The 17,095-nt window shown below is 39.2% G+C and overlaps 2 protein-coding genes across 2 annotated transcripts in view; one reads left to right on the plus strand and one right to left on the minus strand.

The window, feature by feature from the left end:
- Positions 1-2,126, plus strand: part of LOC109830052 (uncharacterized protein DDB_G0290685-like) — a 9,716-nt gene extending 7,590 nt beyond the window's left edge. Inside the window, exons 3-4 of the mRNA XM_020397207.1 lie at positions 215-345; positions 1,109-2,126. Of these exons, the coding sequence (XP_020252796.1) occupies positions 215-345; positions 1,109-1,576 (599 nt within the window). The 3' untranslated portion in view covers positions 1,577-2,126. The remainder of the gene's footprint in view (positions 1-214; positions 346-1,108) is intronic.
- On the minus strand, positions 5,325-5,726 carry LOC109830747. Its single transcript, XM_020398110.1, has one exon. It carries the CDS (start codon positions 5,724-5,726, stop codon positions 5,325-5,327), a length of 402 nt encoding a protein of 133 aa, XP_020253699.1.

Raw genomic sequence — 17,095 nt, forward strand, 5'->3', positions numbered from 1 at the left:
TTGTTGACCCCCCGCGCCCTCTCCTTCTTTTCCTACAGTCATTCAAAATTTAGTAAGCTACTGGAACTGATCATTACTTTTCTTTCTATATGGTCAATTGAGAGTAATCACATCTCTTTTGTCCTTTGTTGTTAGCCAAATGTGGTTAACCTGTGAATCATTTGTTTAGATTGAGCCAAGTATAATAGTCTTTTTTTTTTCCTTTTCTTTGCAGGACTTTCTAAAGAATTGGTCATGGTAGTCCAAAATGTGGGGGACAATACTCTCGATGTGAATATTGCAGTTCCAAGCTCAGTCAGAGTTGATTCCAAGTTGCTAAATCTGGCTAAACACAGCGCTAAAAAAGTATGCTAAATTAGTCCCCTCTGTTTGTCTTTTTTATGTGTTTCATAATCTATTGAAATCATGTATTGAAGAAAGAATTCTCTTAAATACCATATTAAGTAACTTCCATTAGAGCCACAATATACTAGGAGGTAATATTGATGAGTTTAGAAGAATAAAGCTCAAAAAATAAGCAACATGATCATTGAGATTTGTAAATTAACGAAATATTAGGAACGGTTCTCATCTCCCTTCGCTTGATTTTTCTCTATAATATATATGTGATTTATAAGATCATTAACTTGACGAACCAATACAAATATTAAGAGATCTATTAATGTGAACGTTTTTTAGCGAATCTCTTACAACCATGTTTTATTGTCTGGCATATGCTTAAATAATGATTGGTTATATTTGTACTCGTTATGTCCTGCCCCCTTGAACTCTTCAGCACCCTTCTCCCAAATAATAATAATAATAATAATAACAAATAATAAGAATTAAAAAAGTGTTAGAGAAGGGAGCAAAACGAAAATGTTAAGAATAATTTAAAGGAAAAGCTTTTTATAGGTCTTAGAAGTATGGTTCATGCATTTGTTGTCATGTAATAGGCGTACACTTATCTGCAAAATCTCCCCCATATTTGTGGTTCAAGACACTTGATTAGCTTAATGTAGCAGAACATATGCTTGCTTCCAAACATAGTACTTCTTTTTTTTTTCCTGTGGGCTTTCTGAAAAAGAGCATACACACACAATATACTAATTATCTTTCCATTATATAGGTCAACATCTCAACAGGAGACACCAAAACTCTAAGAATAGTTTTGAATGCCGGAAAAGGGGACTGCATCATTGAAGTTGGCATCGAACCATCCTTATCTGATTGGATGCAACAGTTCCCAGTCTATGCCAAACAATTGAGTCCAATATACGGCGTCTATTTCGTATTCTTTGTCCTCCTTATTGCTGCGGGAGTTTGGGGTTGCTGCAGGTTGAGGAGAGAAAAGAGAGCTGGTGACGGTGTACCATATCAACAACTTGAAATGGGAGCACAGAGGCATTCAAATTCAGAAATTATTGAAGAGAGCACAATTGATGGTTGGGAGCAAGACTGGGATAATGACTGGGATGAAGAGGAGGCACCAGCGAGGACTTTGGCTACAAGCCCTAATGGAAATATTTCATCTAATGGCCTTTCATCAAGGTCTGCCAATAAAAAGAACGATTGGGACGTTGAATGGGATGATTAGCTATTTTCCGGCTAGAAAGTTTGAAAAGGTTCGAGCAAAATTTCATCCTGCAAAAAACCCTTCACGCCTCTTTCCTTTGACGAATGAAGCGATAAGTTTTGGGAAATAGGTTCATTTATTTTCCTTTCCCTTTTTTGGGTTTGGCTTGTAAAGAGAAACTTGTGGTTTGCTAAGCCAGCTGAGCTTTTATACTGGAGTTACTTTCGGCAAATGCTCACATACCGCAGGGTTGTAGACTACTGTTGTTGAGACAGTTCACCGATTACGTCCTTTACAAGAGGTTTCAAAGAAGCATGAGTACAGAAAATGTTGATATTTATCGATCACCGATATACACAACACTCCTGATCAAATAAGCGCAACACGGTGGTGGTAAGTTATGAAGTGAAATGTTACATTGTGATAGCACGAATTCTCTGCCGCGTTGTATTTTAATTTTGTAGTTGTATTACTTTACATGAGATCATTTTGTTAATAGGAGGTAGGATGCAATACGGATTGTTCCTTTTTCTTTTCCTTTTTCATGCTAAAATATTGCTATCTTTTCCGACTTTGTTCTCGCAGCATTTCTTGTGTGATTATGTGCAAAATGTTGCCATTAGGGTCAAACTGGCAGCAGCATAAAATATCGGTGTTTCGCTCGTCTGTTTCATAGATACAAAAAACTGGAGATTCAGACTGCTATGGACTTCGACGATGAATCTTAGAACTGCTTTCTGTTGGGCATCTGATGTTTTCCTGTTAGTAAAATGAGGTTGTTTATGTGCGGTCTTTCAAAGGTAACGCTAAACAAAATATGCAACGTCAAAGGACGGCGCGAATTGTTATTTGTTTCTCCAGAGCGTTGCTGAAATGGGTTTTATGGTGAGGATGAGCAATGTGAAATGATAAATTTAGGCGTGATATTGACCCACTACTTGAAAATTAAAATTCTAATAAATTGTTCAATCAGGGAAACAATCTGTTAAATAGGCTGGAGTGGCTAAAAATTTCAAGCTTTATAACTAGCTGAAAGAACAGTAAATATTAAATTGCCAATGTAAAAGATGCAACGAGGGCAGGACAAGTGACTGTTAGAAGCTTGTGGTATGCGACTCAAATTGTAGCTTCTTGATGTGGTTTTTATAAAGCCATTACAAACAGAAATGAGAGAAATACGTAACAATGATTTACACAAATATATCATGGCTATTCTAAAACTAAATTACTTCGTCTTTAACAAGCATGCTCCTAGGGACAATAGGATTCTTCACTGCCTTGCAATTTTGTAGCCCGAACCTCTCCAATGCCTCATTGGCATATTTCTTCTGACATATGAAAATTCCCTCCAAACGTTGTGTAACTTCTACACCAAGAAAATACCTCGTACATCCGAGATCAGACATATCAAACTCCTCCTTCATTGAACACTTGAATTCTTGTAACAATTGTTCATTGTTTCCTGTAAATATAAGATCATCAACATATAAACTCACAATTAAAATACCTCCATCATCATTCTTCTTCGTGAACAAAGTGTGATCACTCACACTCCTCTCAAAACCCTTCTTGACAAAGTAAGCTTCAATCTTGCTAAACCACGCACGCGGAGCTTGCTTAAGTCCATAGAGTGCTTTCCTCAACCTATAAACTTTATGCTCTTCTCCTTCTACCTCATACCCCTTCGGCTGCTCCACAAATATTTCTTCATAAATTTCTCCATGCAAGAAGGCACTTCTAACGTCTAGTTGATACACTTTCCAACTTCGACTAACTGCAAGTGCAATAGTTAAACAAATTGTATCCTAACGAGCTACAGGAGCAAATACCTCAGTGTAGTCAATTACGGTCTGTTGTATGTATCCCTTTGCTACGAGCCTGGCTTTGCATTTGTCAACTTCCCCTATTTCGTTCAATTTAGTCTAGCTAGAACACCCACTTAACACCGATCTTCTTTGCTCCCTTCGGCAGCTCTGTTAATTCCCAAGTCTCATTCCTTTCGATGGCTTCCATTTCTTGGTTCATTGCTTCCACCCAAATCGAACTCCTAGCTGCTTCCGCAAAGGTTGTTGGATCATTGGATGCAAGCATAGCAAGTTGATGCATTTCCATGGTGAGCTACTACATTCTATCTTCTTCTTCAAATAATTCTTCTCCAGTTACATAGTCTCTCATCCATACAGGTTCTCTTCTTCTTCTCCTCCCTTGAACTGGAATGCCTCTTGCACTAGGTTCTTCTTCTTCATCTACCACATTTTCTCCATTTGCTCTAGCTTCTTCTTCTGCATCCGCCCCATCAATTGTCTCAACTTCAGTACCTGCTTCCATCTCTTGCTCGTCATCTCCCCACTCAAGAACATCACACCGAGTGCCTTGCTTTGCTTTTCTCCAGTCCCATTTTTCCTTCTCTTCAAACACAACATCTCGGCTAATAATTATATTCTTTGTCTCTGGATCATACATTCTGAAAGCCTTCGATTCCTCACTGACCCCTAGGAATACACACTTGAAACTCTTCCCGTCCAACTTTTTTCTCTTGACATTAGGAATGTGCACATGTCATATGCATCCAAATACCTTGAAGTACTCCACCGATGGTTGAACTCCATTCCATGCCTCCGCTAGTGTCTTGTCTTGAACTGTAGAAGTGGGACATCGGTTGAGAATATGGGTAGCCCAATTGACTGCTTCTGGCCAATAATCTTTGGGAACTTCTCATGCAGTAAGCATGCATCTCACCATGTTCATTAGGGTTCGGTTTCTTCTCTTCGCGACTCCATTTTGTTGTGGAGAGAAAGCCGCAGTGAGTTGACGACCAATTCCATTTGAACTACAAAAGCTATTAAACTCGGAGGAAGTAAATTCTCCACCACGGTCAGTACGCAAACAACTTATATATCTCCCTGACTCCTTCTCTACCAAACTCTTGAATCTTTTAAAGGCATCTAGAGCTTCTGATTTAGCATGTAAAAAATAGGTCTACATCTTACGACTATGATCATCAATGAACGTAATGATGTATATTTTGTGGCTGTTGGATTTATGAGTAATTGGTCCGCAAATGTCTGAATGCACTAACTGTAGGGGTCTTGAAGCTCTCCATGCACTCTTCTTTGGAAAAGGATCACTGTGTTGCTTGCCTACTAAGTGATCTGTACATAGTGTAGAACTACTCTTAAGAATTGGCAGACCCTTAACCATCTTCCTATATGCCAAAGTTCATAGCCCTTTCATGTTAAGATGACCAAACCTTGTGTGCCATAAGTCTATGGGCTCATCTAAGGATGCTTACAAAGGCTAGCAATACAAACATACGATTTGCATACATCACTGTTTGCATAATTAGACCTCTCACATTGTGATAAATCCGACAACAACCATGCTAAATCAATATAGCCAAATTTCTCTCGTGAAGCTGTCCAATGCTAAGAAAATTATTTTTGAGATCGGGAATGTAAAATACCTCAGTGATGACTTGAGTTCTACCTTTGACCTTCATTCTGACATTCCCTTTTCCCATGACAGCCAACTTCGAGTCATTTCCCAACTTCACAGTCTGTCTAAAAGATTGATCGAGCTCAACAAACCATTTCTTGTCTCCACTCATATGGTTGTTGCAGCCTGAGTCTAAAAACCACACTTCATCTCATACAACTTCTTGAGTCTCCGCATATGACATAAGCAGCATCTCCTGACTCTCATCAAACTCTGTGTGTTCAGCATAATGAGCATAATTGGGACACTCATATTGAAAATTTCCCAATTTGTGTCACCGATAACACTCAACAATGACCTTGTTGAATGCTATTCCTCTACCCCTTCCTCTTCCCCTAAAACCACCACGACCTCTGCCTCTGCCACCAAACTTCTCTTCTTCTTTTGCTCCAGATCCTTCTCCTCCTGTGACCTTCAATGCTTGTTCCTCCACACTGTTCTTCTTTAGCTTTTGCTCATGAACCAATAAAGAACTCTGCAGCTCATATACAGAGAGACTGTTGATATCTTTGGACTCCTCGGTAGAGCACACAATATAGTTATACTTCTCTGAGAGTGTGCGTAGAACTTTTTCAACAATTTTTGCATCCTCCATTCCTTCCCCTGCATTCCTCATATCATTGGCAACCATCATGACTCTAGAAAAGTAGTCATTTACACACTCACCAAACTTCATCTCTAGAATCTCAAATTCCCTTCTCAGCTTCTAAAGTTGAGCTCGTTGGACTCTGATATTTCCTTGATACTTTCTTTTCATAGAATCCCAGAGTTGTTTGGAGGTGGATTTCTGTGTGATAGTCTTCAGGATGTTCTTGTCAATGGACTGGAACAGATAATTCTTTGCCTTCGGGTAATCCCAGTAATCACCATTACGACAACTAGATCTCCTAGATATTTTGTGAGGATAGTGCTATAATTTGCATATCCTAGGTGAGATACATGTGCATTGCACGGGGTTATATATCATGATTGTTTGGTTTATTTCTTTAATATAACTTAGTCGTGAAAGTGTTTCTTTTAAATTTCTACCTGATGATGTATTATCTGTGAACTTTCTTAATACTTAAATTTAAGTAGCTTCAACTTTTATTTTATGTGTCGTTGTGACTGTAAGCATATAGCAACCAGTTTCCTTCGTGCCTCAAATATAATAATAACATACGGCATAAAATTCTTATGAAGTAAAAAAAAAAAAAATCTCCTATATTAACCCCTAATGACTATAGAATGAGAAAACCAATTAACATTTAAGAAAAACTTCTCCATAAGTTTGCAAAGATAACCACATTCAACTATTAGGTTGTCAATTCTTATTATTTTGAAATAAGTCATTAAATCATTGAAATAGCTATTACATCCCCAATTCATGTTATTTTGACATTAGCTCCTCCAATCAATAGTAAAAAAAGCAATAAGAGGGAAATTAGTCCCTTGAATTACTAATTATATCATTGATTTGAATGACTAATTTTAAAATAACTTAAAATTTATGTTATCTAATGATAATTTCAATGCTTTGACGGACTCATCTCAAAATATAAAAGGTTTAAGGGACCACTACAAAAATTATTTTAATCAATTCAATTGTTGTTAATAATTAATTAATACCATAATTTGGTATCAATAAATTGGTTAATATTTACACGTGTAATGCATCTTATGTTTACAATGCTAATGTCCTCTAAGCTTCTTTCTACTCTTTAGTTGTGAACCAATTCTAATTAGATCAATTTTTTTATTAATTAGTTTTGAATGGAGAGAGCTTTAATTCGGGAGTTTACTTTTAACTTAATAGCTTTAGTTGATAACCACTTATAATTAGGATTAAAATATTTGTGAACGCGTGGGACAGCCTGGCAAATTGCAGGCGCGTGAATGGGTAAGGGCCTGGCATCTCAAATCACGTGAACGGGTAAACATCTAAGGTCCAGCGGGTAAACATCTAAGGCCCAATGTTTTCTCCTATAAATATCTATTGGTTCCTAGGGTTTCATGTGTGGGGAAGTTTACTCGGCTACAGGAATTAAAAACGCCTGGGAACAGCAACTTGGGAAAAGCTGCGGGAAGAAAAGAAAACAGAGAGAACCGCTGGGTATTTTTTTGAGCGGCTCGGTACTTGAGAGGAGAGAGAAAATAAGGTTTTACAAAAGAGATGTTTATTTCTTTTGGGTAAAAATCAGATCTTTTTTTTCTTTGAGACGAGCTTGTGGATTGTACAAGTCGTCGGTGTTCTTCTCATAGTGGAATCTCCCCTCACCCCTCCCGTGGACGTAGGCAAGTTTGCCGAACCACGTAAATCTCGTGTATTTATTGTTTTCTGGTTGTTGGCTATTGCTTGTAGGTTCCCTCAATATTCGGTCTTAGAGCTGATGAGAGGAAGAGTGTATATTTCATTTTGATGAAATATATCACTTTCAATTCTTGTTTCCTTTGAGAAATAAGAATTTCATTATCTATTCGCGTTTCCTTTGAGAAACAAGAATATAGAGGTTGACTTGTGCTTTTGTGACAACAAAAGCCAGGGCTTTCTCTCAGGTGATATCGCTTCCATGGCGGTGGGCGTGACTCTGCGCCCAACAATTGGTATCAGAGCTGTTATTCAGATTGGGAGTGGTGTAGCTTCTGATTTGAGGTGGTGCTCGGTAATTTTTCTGAGAGAAGCGGATTATTAGTACAAGCGGAGAATGACGTCAACAAGTAAAACAGTTAAAGTGGGAAAATACGAGATTGAAAAATTCAATGGGAAGAATGATTTTTCCTATTGGAGGATGCAGATGAAGAACACGTTGATTTCGCAGAAATTGCACAAAGCTTTGGCGGGAAAAGAGAAGAAGCACAAGGATATGTCTGATGAGGATTGGGAGGAGCTGGATCTGGAAGCACGGGCGTCGATTATCCTTTGCCTTGAAAGGGATGTAGCTTTCTTGGTAGATGGAGAGGAAACGGCTGCGGGCGTGTGGTCGAAGTTAGAAACCACCTTCATGACGAAGAGTTTAACGAACCGGATCTATTTGAAATCTAAATTGTATACTTGCAAGATGGAGGAGGGCTCATCAATTCGGGAATACATCAACAAGTTTGATAGGATTATATCGGACCTGAAGGACATCGATGTGACTGTAGAAGACGAGGATCAGGCTCTTCTACTACTTCTATCTCTGCCGAAGTCTTATGAGAACCTGGTGCAAACACTAATGCTTGTGGGAGACAATTTGACGATGGATGAGACTAGAACGGCACTTCTAGCGGATGACCTTCGGAAGATTGCAACCAGTGACATGACTATTGATGGTAACAAAGAACAAGCGCAGGGATTGTTTGCTAGAGGAAGGAGCAATGAGCGAGGAAAAGGCAAGGGAGGAAAGTCTAGATCTAAATCGAGACCCCTTGCGGGACGAGCGTGCTTCAAATGCGGTGAAGTTGGGCATTTCAAGGTCGACTGTCCTAACAAGAGAGTAGGTGGGAAAAAGAACAACAACAAGACTGAAAGACGAGAAGGCAAGGAAGAGGCGAGCTACGCTTCAGAGGATGGGAGCGATAAGGAATGTTATGTCGTCACGGGTGGCGAGGATACCTCCGGGAAGTGGATTCTTGATTCTGGTTGCTCTTACCATATGTGTCCAAATAGGAAGTGGTTTACTACCTACAGGAGCATTGATGGTGGAACCGTATTGATGGGGAACAACCATGCTTGTAAAACGGTGGGGCTAGGTGATATCAAAATCAAGATGCATGATGGAGTGGTTCGAACTCTAACGGACGTGCGGCATGTTCCCGCCTTGCGGAAGAATCTTATCTCAGTGGGTGCATTGGACTCCGGTGGCTGCAAGATTGTTACAGAGAACGGAGTGAAGAAGTTTGCTCGAGGTTCCCTAACAGTGATGAAGGGTGTACGTCACGGTAATCTATATACTCTCTCGGGTACGACGGTGACAGGAGATGCAGCGGTTGGAACTGAAGGAAGTGGTGGAGACCCATGTGAGCACACACGGTTATGGCATAGGCGGCTTGGGCACATGTCAGAGAAGGGGCTAGTTCTGCTTGCTTGGTAAGGAGGGTTTGCTGAAGAATCTGAAGAAACCTTGCATGGATTTTTGTGAGGATTGTGTGTACGGAAAGGCGCACAGGGTCCAATTCTTGAAAAGCAATCACAAGAGCAGAGGTATACTAGATTATGTGCACACGGATGTTTGGGGTCCGGCTCAGACAACTTCCAAGGGTGGTTCCAGGTATTTTGTCTCGTTCATAGACGATCATTCGAGATATGCTTGGATTTATTTTCTTAAGCATAAGAATGAGGTATTCGAGACATTCAAGAAGTGGAAAGCAATGGTTGAGAACAGGACGGGCAAGAAATTGAAGACACTAAGATCTGACAACGGTACAGAGTATACAGATGGTGCTTTCAAGAAGTTCTGTGATCAGGAGGGCATTGTTCGACACTGGACAGTCAGGTCAACACCATAGCAGAACGGGGTCGCGGAGAGACTGAACCGAACATTGCGGGAAAAGGGAATGAGTATGCGATCTTATGCTGGATTGGGCAACGAATGGTGGGTAGAAGCAGTGGCTACAGCATGTTACATTGTGAACCGTTCTCCACATTGGACATTAGATGGTGATACACCCTATAGGGTGTGGTCAGGGGAACATGCAAATTATGAGAGGCTCAGAATTTTTGGATGTACCGCCTATTATCACGTCAACGAGGGAAAGCTTGATGCGAGGGCCAAGAATGCGATATTCTTGGGGTATGCAAAGGGCGTAAAAGGCTACAGTCTTTGGTGTACAGAAGATTCGAAGTTCGTGATCAGCAGGGACGTTACCTTTGATGAAAAATCCATGATTGCTAGGGCGCCCAAGGATGATGGTGTTGGGACTGTTGGGACTTCAAAGTCCCAGGTTATTGAGATAGAACCTAAAGACCAACCAGGTTCTAGTCATGTTCAAGTGGAAAATCAGGTAGATGATGAGCTTGAGCAAGAGGAGGGTCAACAGGAGAATACACAGGCACTACAACAACAGCAGCTCGAGGATCCTTTGGCTTCCACTAGGCCAAAGCGATCATACAAGCAGGTACAGAAGATGGGGACTGATCAACCCCTGATGCACTATGGGCAGGTTAATTTGGTTGAATATGCACTCTCGGTGGAGGAAGATGAGCCGGTCTCCTTCAAGGAAGCTATTCGGGACAAAGATAGTGAGAGTTGGTTGGCTGCGATGGAGGAGGAGATGGAATCTCTTCGGAAGAACCAAACATGGGAGGTGGTCCCATTGCCCGTAGGAAAGAAAGCTATAGGACAAGGTACAAGGCGAGGCTAGTGGCTAAAGGGTTTGCACAAAGAGAGGGTGTGGATTACAATGAGATATTTTCTCCGGTGGTGAAACACACTTCTATTCGGGTGCTATTGAGTATTGTTGATCATGGTGATCTTGAGCTGGAACAACTCGATATTGAAACGACCTTCTTGTATGAAGACTTGGATGAAGAGATCTACATGCATCAACCTGAGGGCTACAAGGTTGAGGATAAGGAGCATCATGTATGTCGCTTGAGGAAGTCACTCTATGGACTAAAGCAATCTCCTCGGCAGTGGTACAAGCGATTTGACTCCTTCATGCTAAAGCATGGGTTTTCCCGAAGCGATTACGATTGTTGTGTTTGCATTCGGAAGCTTCGTTGAGGTGATTATATCTATCTCCTTTTGTATGTGGATGACATGCTTATTGCTTCTAAGAGCGGGGTGGAGATAGATAGGTTGAAATCTCAACTTGGTAAAGAGTTCGAGATGAAGGACATGGGCGCTGCTAGAAAAATACTGGGTATGGAGATTAGAAGAGAGCGGACGAATCGGCGATTGTTCTTGAGTCAGAAGGGCTACATAGAACGGGTGATCGCAAGGTTCATGATGCAAAATATAAAGTCGGTGGTGACTCCATTGGCTCCACATGTTACTCCACACTTTAGGCTTTCAGGTAAACAATCTCCCACTACAGCGGAAGATAAGGCACACATGGAGCGTGTTCCTTATGCTAGTGCAGTTGGCAGTTTGATGTACGTCATGGTGTGTACACGTCCAGATATTTCACAAGCGGTTAGTGTGGTCAGCAGGTTCATGGCGAATCCGGGAAAGGCGCACTGGGAAGCGGTGAAATGGGTCCTGAGGTACTTGAAAGGTACCGTGAACATGGGTCTGTGTTTTGGTGGAGATACGTGTCAAATTGATGGATTTGTTAACTCTGATTATGCGGTCGACCTAGATAGACGGCGATCTACTACTGGTTATGTATTCAAGATACATGGAGCTCCAGTTAGTTGGCGATCGATGCCGAGTACATGGTCATGGCGGAGGGAGTGAAGGAAGCATTGTGGTTGTGGGGTCTTCTAGATGATTTGGGGATTGAGCAGGAAAACGTGAACTTGTGGTGTGACAGTCAGAGTGCGATTCACTTGGCGAAGAATCAAGTTCATCATGCTCGTACCAAGCATATCGATGTCAGGTATCATTTTGTGCGGGATGTCATAGAGGAAGGTGATATTTCTCTCATGAAGGTGCACACGAATGAGAATCCAGCAGACATGTTGACCAAGGTGGTCACAGGTAGCAAGTTTAAGCATTGCTTGGACTTGCTTCATATCAGCCCGTGTTGATTTGCCCGAGAGGGCATGGCCCTTCGGGGCGGTGATGGGGTGAGGTGGAGACTATATGGAGAACAAAATCTGAACTACGGTTAGCTTGATCCCGGTAGAGGGTACGTAGGCAGTCACGGTAAAGTGGCGCAGCTGGTTTGGCCTGGTTTGACTTGGTTTTGACCTAGTTTGGTGTTCAGATATCTCTGGTGATGTTCGCGGTGTTCTTCTGGTGTTCGTCCAAAATTTGAGGTTTATCAAATGATGTACGAGGTGGAGAATTGTGAACGCGTGGGACAGCCTGGCAAATTGCAGGCGCGTGAATGGGTAAGGGCCTGGCATCTCAAATCACGTGAACGGGTAAACATCTAAGGTCCAGCGGGTAAACATCTAAGGCCCAATGTTTTCTCCTATAAATATCTATTGGTCCCTAGGGTTTCATGTGTGGGGAAGTTTACTCGGCTGCAGGAATTAAAAACGCCTGGGAACAGCAACTTGGGAAAAGCTGCGGGAAGAAAAGAAAACAGAGAGAACCGCTGGGTATTTTTTTGAGCGGCTGGGTACTTGAGAGGAGAGAGAAAATAGGGTTTTACAAAAGAGAGGTTTATTTCTTTTGGGTAAAAATCAGATCTTTTTTTTCTTTGAGACGAGCTTGTGGATTGTACAAGTCGTCGGTGTTCTTCTCATAGTGGAATCTCCCCTCACCCCTCCCGTGGACGTAGGCAAGTTTGCCGAACCACGTAAATCTCGTGTATTTATTGTTTTCTGGTTATTGGCTATTGCTTGTAGGTTCCCTCAATATTCGGTCTTAGAGCTGATGAGAGGAAGAGTGTATATTTCACTTTGATGAAATATATCACTTTCAATTCTTGTTTCCTTTGAGAAATAAGAATTTCATTATCTATTCGCGTTTCCTTTGAGAAACAAGAATATAGAGGTTGACTTGTACTTTTGTGACAACAAAAGCCAGGGCTTTCTCTCAGGTGATATCGCTTCCGTGGCGGTGGGCGTGACTCTGCGCCCAACAATATTAATATTGAAAAGGATTTGGGGTAAAACTTACCAATAAAAGCTTTTTCAGACCTCCTATATACTTTTAAATGGAGTATGATATGTTTTGTTAAACTCTTTTTAATAAAACTTTGGGGATCTCCCGCCATTTTTATCTGGAAAAAAAAAACTTTCTAGATGAAAATTTAGCAGATGTTATCCCTAGGTTAAATTAGTCAAAAAGTTCCATCCAGGGGTCTATCCACCAAAGACCAAAGTATATGGAAAATAAGGCTCTAAAAGTGTGATACTATAAAGGGTCTACGTGCAATTAACCCTCTTCCAAAGATAGGAGAAAGCAATCTATGCTAGCTGGGAAACAAATCTGCTTGCTTTTCATTTGCCTTGCAATTGCAGAAAAGAATGTACCAAAGTTTTTCCTTGTAGTTCAAGAAAGAACAGCCATGATCAAGGCTTGTTGGGTTTCTTCACTCATGAGCAACATTTCTCTTCTATAATTAAAGCATAAGCTCGTATCACGAAGACCTGAAGCTTTTCCATTGATGACATAAAAAAGCATGAGCATGCCAGTTCGAAAACCACAGCATTATTAGCTTTAACTTTTTTGAGTGTGCGTGGTGAAAGTTAAAGTGGGGGAGCAAATATTATGTTGCCTCTTGATACATATATTATATTTTTCTACTTTCCTTCCTCCCTTTACTTCATCCAAATGATGTTTGATTCTGCTATCATTCTCTTTAGGACAGTGTCAATAATTAGCTAGGTCCAGAGTTCATGATTCAGCTCCTTTCAAACTAACAGAGATTTCTCAGCTTGGCTATCTCACAACCATTAGTTCTTCTACTATTATTCAGTCTTTTCTCATGTACCAAAGTAAGGGATTTTCCCGACATAAATTTGCATATTTTAGAATATGTACCATTTGTCTTTAGCTAATAAAAATGAAAACTACACTCGGAGATTTCAGTTCAAGCCATCTCAAGGACCATGAGACCATGCGGTTTCAATATAAAATACATAGACTGACTAAATTTTTTGGAACTATGCACTAATATATGTGTAGCGAACTTACCTCTTTGTCATTTACGTGCAATGCATGTCAGAGAAAGAGGGGAAAAAAAACATGTAGTTTTGAAACTGTACCGTACTCCAACTTAATCTCAACCAACGCCTTAAGAAAGTTTAGCTAGTAGACCGAGATATCATAGGCTGCTGTTCTATGCTCTTCTTTTAAGAACTGACCTTGTATTGTCTTTCCTGTTCAAACTCCGAAGCTCAATTAATAAGGGATGAGCATCTTAAATTCACAAATAAAACAGAGAAGAGATTCCAAATATTGCTTTTGTCATTCCTTTTTAATGAACAAGAGCAGTGCAATTATATTCTAATTCTCTTTTACTGGAACACAAGCTTTGTGACTTCAAAACTTATCTTGCAAGAGCTGGCATCATAAGAAGTTACACACTGAGATGAAATACACTTAGATTGAAAGATTGAATGTGTTTAAATTAGTTGGTCTATTACATAGACTTTAGTCCTTCAGAATCTCTGTCTTAGATTTTGAATCTGAACCTACTAAACAGAAAACGGGAGCGGTGATATCCCTGCATGAATATGAGTACTGAAAATTGATTAATTAAATTTGAAAAGAAATGCTAATTGTATTACATATGTTATAGTATTTTGGTCCTGATAATTTTTAAAAATTAGAGATGCATAGATCATAGTCATGATTTATAGCATTACACATGCCTGTATATTTTAATATCAAATAATAATAATATTTACAGTGCACTTGTTTATGTTGAATTGTGCTAAAAATCTAGGGAGCCTTGAGCAAAGTGATCATGGTACTGCTGCTAGTCACAGTTCTCCATCATGCCACCAATGCAGATCTCTGATAACCCTGTCTCCAATTGAAACAAACCATTGTAATTGAACTTATTTCTAGTTCCTTGAAAATTAACAAGAGAAATTTTACTCTTTTGATAATAAAATAGAAAATGATAAATGTACTATAAGAGTTGTAATACCTTTAATTCTCCTAGACACTATAAGTTGTACTGCTTTCATTGCAACTTATAATTTTCTTTTGTAATTTACAAAAAAAACTCTCACTTTTTTATGTGCAGGAGTATAAAACTAATACAACTCTTATATACAGATATCACTGCTCTAATAAAATACTGCATGATTCTCTATCCATGCTGTCATCTCCTCTGGTTGCTCACTGCAGTTAATGCTTGAGAACATTTACCTTAACCATTCTTTATTATTCACTTGAATAATTTATTTCCAGATCTGGGTCCTCAACCATTAATGCTTCTGAATCCTAATATTTTATAGAGTGCTGCTACGAGGACCCAAAATATGGGACCAAGGGAGGGGACAGGTGATGTGTCTCCTCCCTATTGCATAATGAGTTGGCCATGCCAACTCATTATGCAATAGGGAGGGGACACATCACCTGTCCCCTTCCTTGGTCCCATATTTTGGGTCCTTAAATCAGTTTCTTATTTTATACTATCAAAGACAATGTCAGTCCAAATTGTACATTTATCGATCTCAACGTAAAACCTTTTACCAATGAGGGGATAGGGGTGATTCACTCACTTCTTCATGTTATTTTAATCTTCACTGAGATTACAACTTAATGAAAGCCACTAGTTAATTATATGGAGGTACTATCTTCCAACTCAAAAACAACCCAAGTCAATAGGAACTTCAACTCTTCAAATAAGCTCCACACTCTGTCTGAACCAACCACTAAGCCTGCACAATTGTGTCAGATTATGTTAAATTTGAAGCAGTGCTGGTTTTGTAATGCAAATGTTATGGCACTCCCTAGAAATCACTAGGGTCTTTGACAATTTTCTTCTATGGCTGAATAGCTCTTATACACCCTGTAGTTTCAACTTTCACCTACTTTTCACGTATGTACCCCCCCACTTGTACTCGATATCAAGAAAATACCCTAAAATTTACCAAAGTTATAAGTTAATACCTTCCATCTACAGCAACAACAACAACAGCAGCAACAACCAAGCCTTTATCTCAAATATTTAGGGTCGGCTAAATGAATTCTATTTTTTCATTATATTTTGTTACGGATCATTTTCTCCGTTAAGTTAGTCTTAATCATATCCTTCTTAATTACTTCTAGCCAAGTCATTCTAGGTCGACCTCGAGATCTTCTAGCCCCATTAACTCTATTATTATTACTTTTCCTCATCAGTGCACTAAGGGGTCTCCTTTGTATATAACCAAATCATCTTAATCTATTATCTCTCATTTTATCCTCAATAGGTGAAACCTCTAATTTACTACAGGTGTACACATTTCATATCCTATCTTTCAATGTATACACACAAGACCATCGCAACATTCTCATTTCTTCTACACTCATTTTTGAACATGTTGTTTTTTAATTGCCTAACATTTGACATATAAAGCATAATTGGTCTTCTAACCGTCCTATAAAAGTTTCTTTTTAGTTTCATTGGTATTATACAATCACATAAGACTCTCGAAGCACTCCTCCATTTTAATCATCCCGATTTGATTCGATTCACAACATCATCCTCTATCTCACCATCATGTCAAATGATAGATCCTAAATAACAAAAATGATTAGTTTTAGGTATTTCTTGACCATCAATATGTACCATAGGCTCTCTTTCTTTCCTACTTTTACTAAAAGTACATTTCATATATTCTGTTTTTGTTCTACTAATTCTAAAACCTTTAGATTCAAGAGCTTGTCTCCATCTTTCTAATTTAAAAATAATGTATCTTCTAGTTTCATCAACTAATATTATATCATCAGTAAGTAACATACACCATGGGATTTTATCCTGAATGTGCTTAGTAAGTTAATCCATAACTAATATAAAAAGATAAGGACTTAAAGCAGATTCTTAGTGTAAACCTATGGTAATAGGAAATGGTTTAGTCTGTCCTTCATTAGTTCTTACTCAAGTTGTTTCTTTATTATACATATCTTTAATCACATCAATATATATACTAGATATATGTTTTTTTTCTAACACCCACCACATTACCTCTCTAGGTACTCTCTCATAAGCTTTTTCTAGATCGATAAAAATTATATGTAGATCATTTCTCTTCTCTCTATATCTCTCCATCAACCGTCTCAAAATATGTATAGGTTTCATAGTTGATCTCACAGGCATAAAATCAAATTGATTTTCAGATATACATGGCTCTTTTCTTAGTCTTTGCTCAATTACTCTCTCCTAAAGTTTCATAGTATGACTCATGAGTTTTATACCTCGATAATTTGAACAACTTTATATATCCCCTTTATTCTTATATATCAATATTAAAATACTAATTCTCCACTCATTCAGCATTCTTTTCGTCTCGATAAATAGTAAAAAATT

This window comes from Asparagus officinalis, chromosome 2 (genome assembly GCF_001876935.1).
Source record: "Asparagus officinalis chromosome 2, Aspof.V1, whole genome shotgun sequence".
NCBI classification, from domain to species: Eukaryota; Viridiplantae; Streptophyta; class Magnoliopsida; order Asparagales; family Asparagaceae; genus Asparagus; species Asparagus officinalis.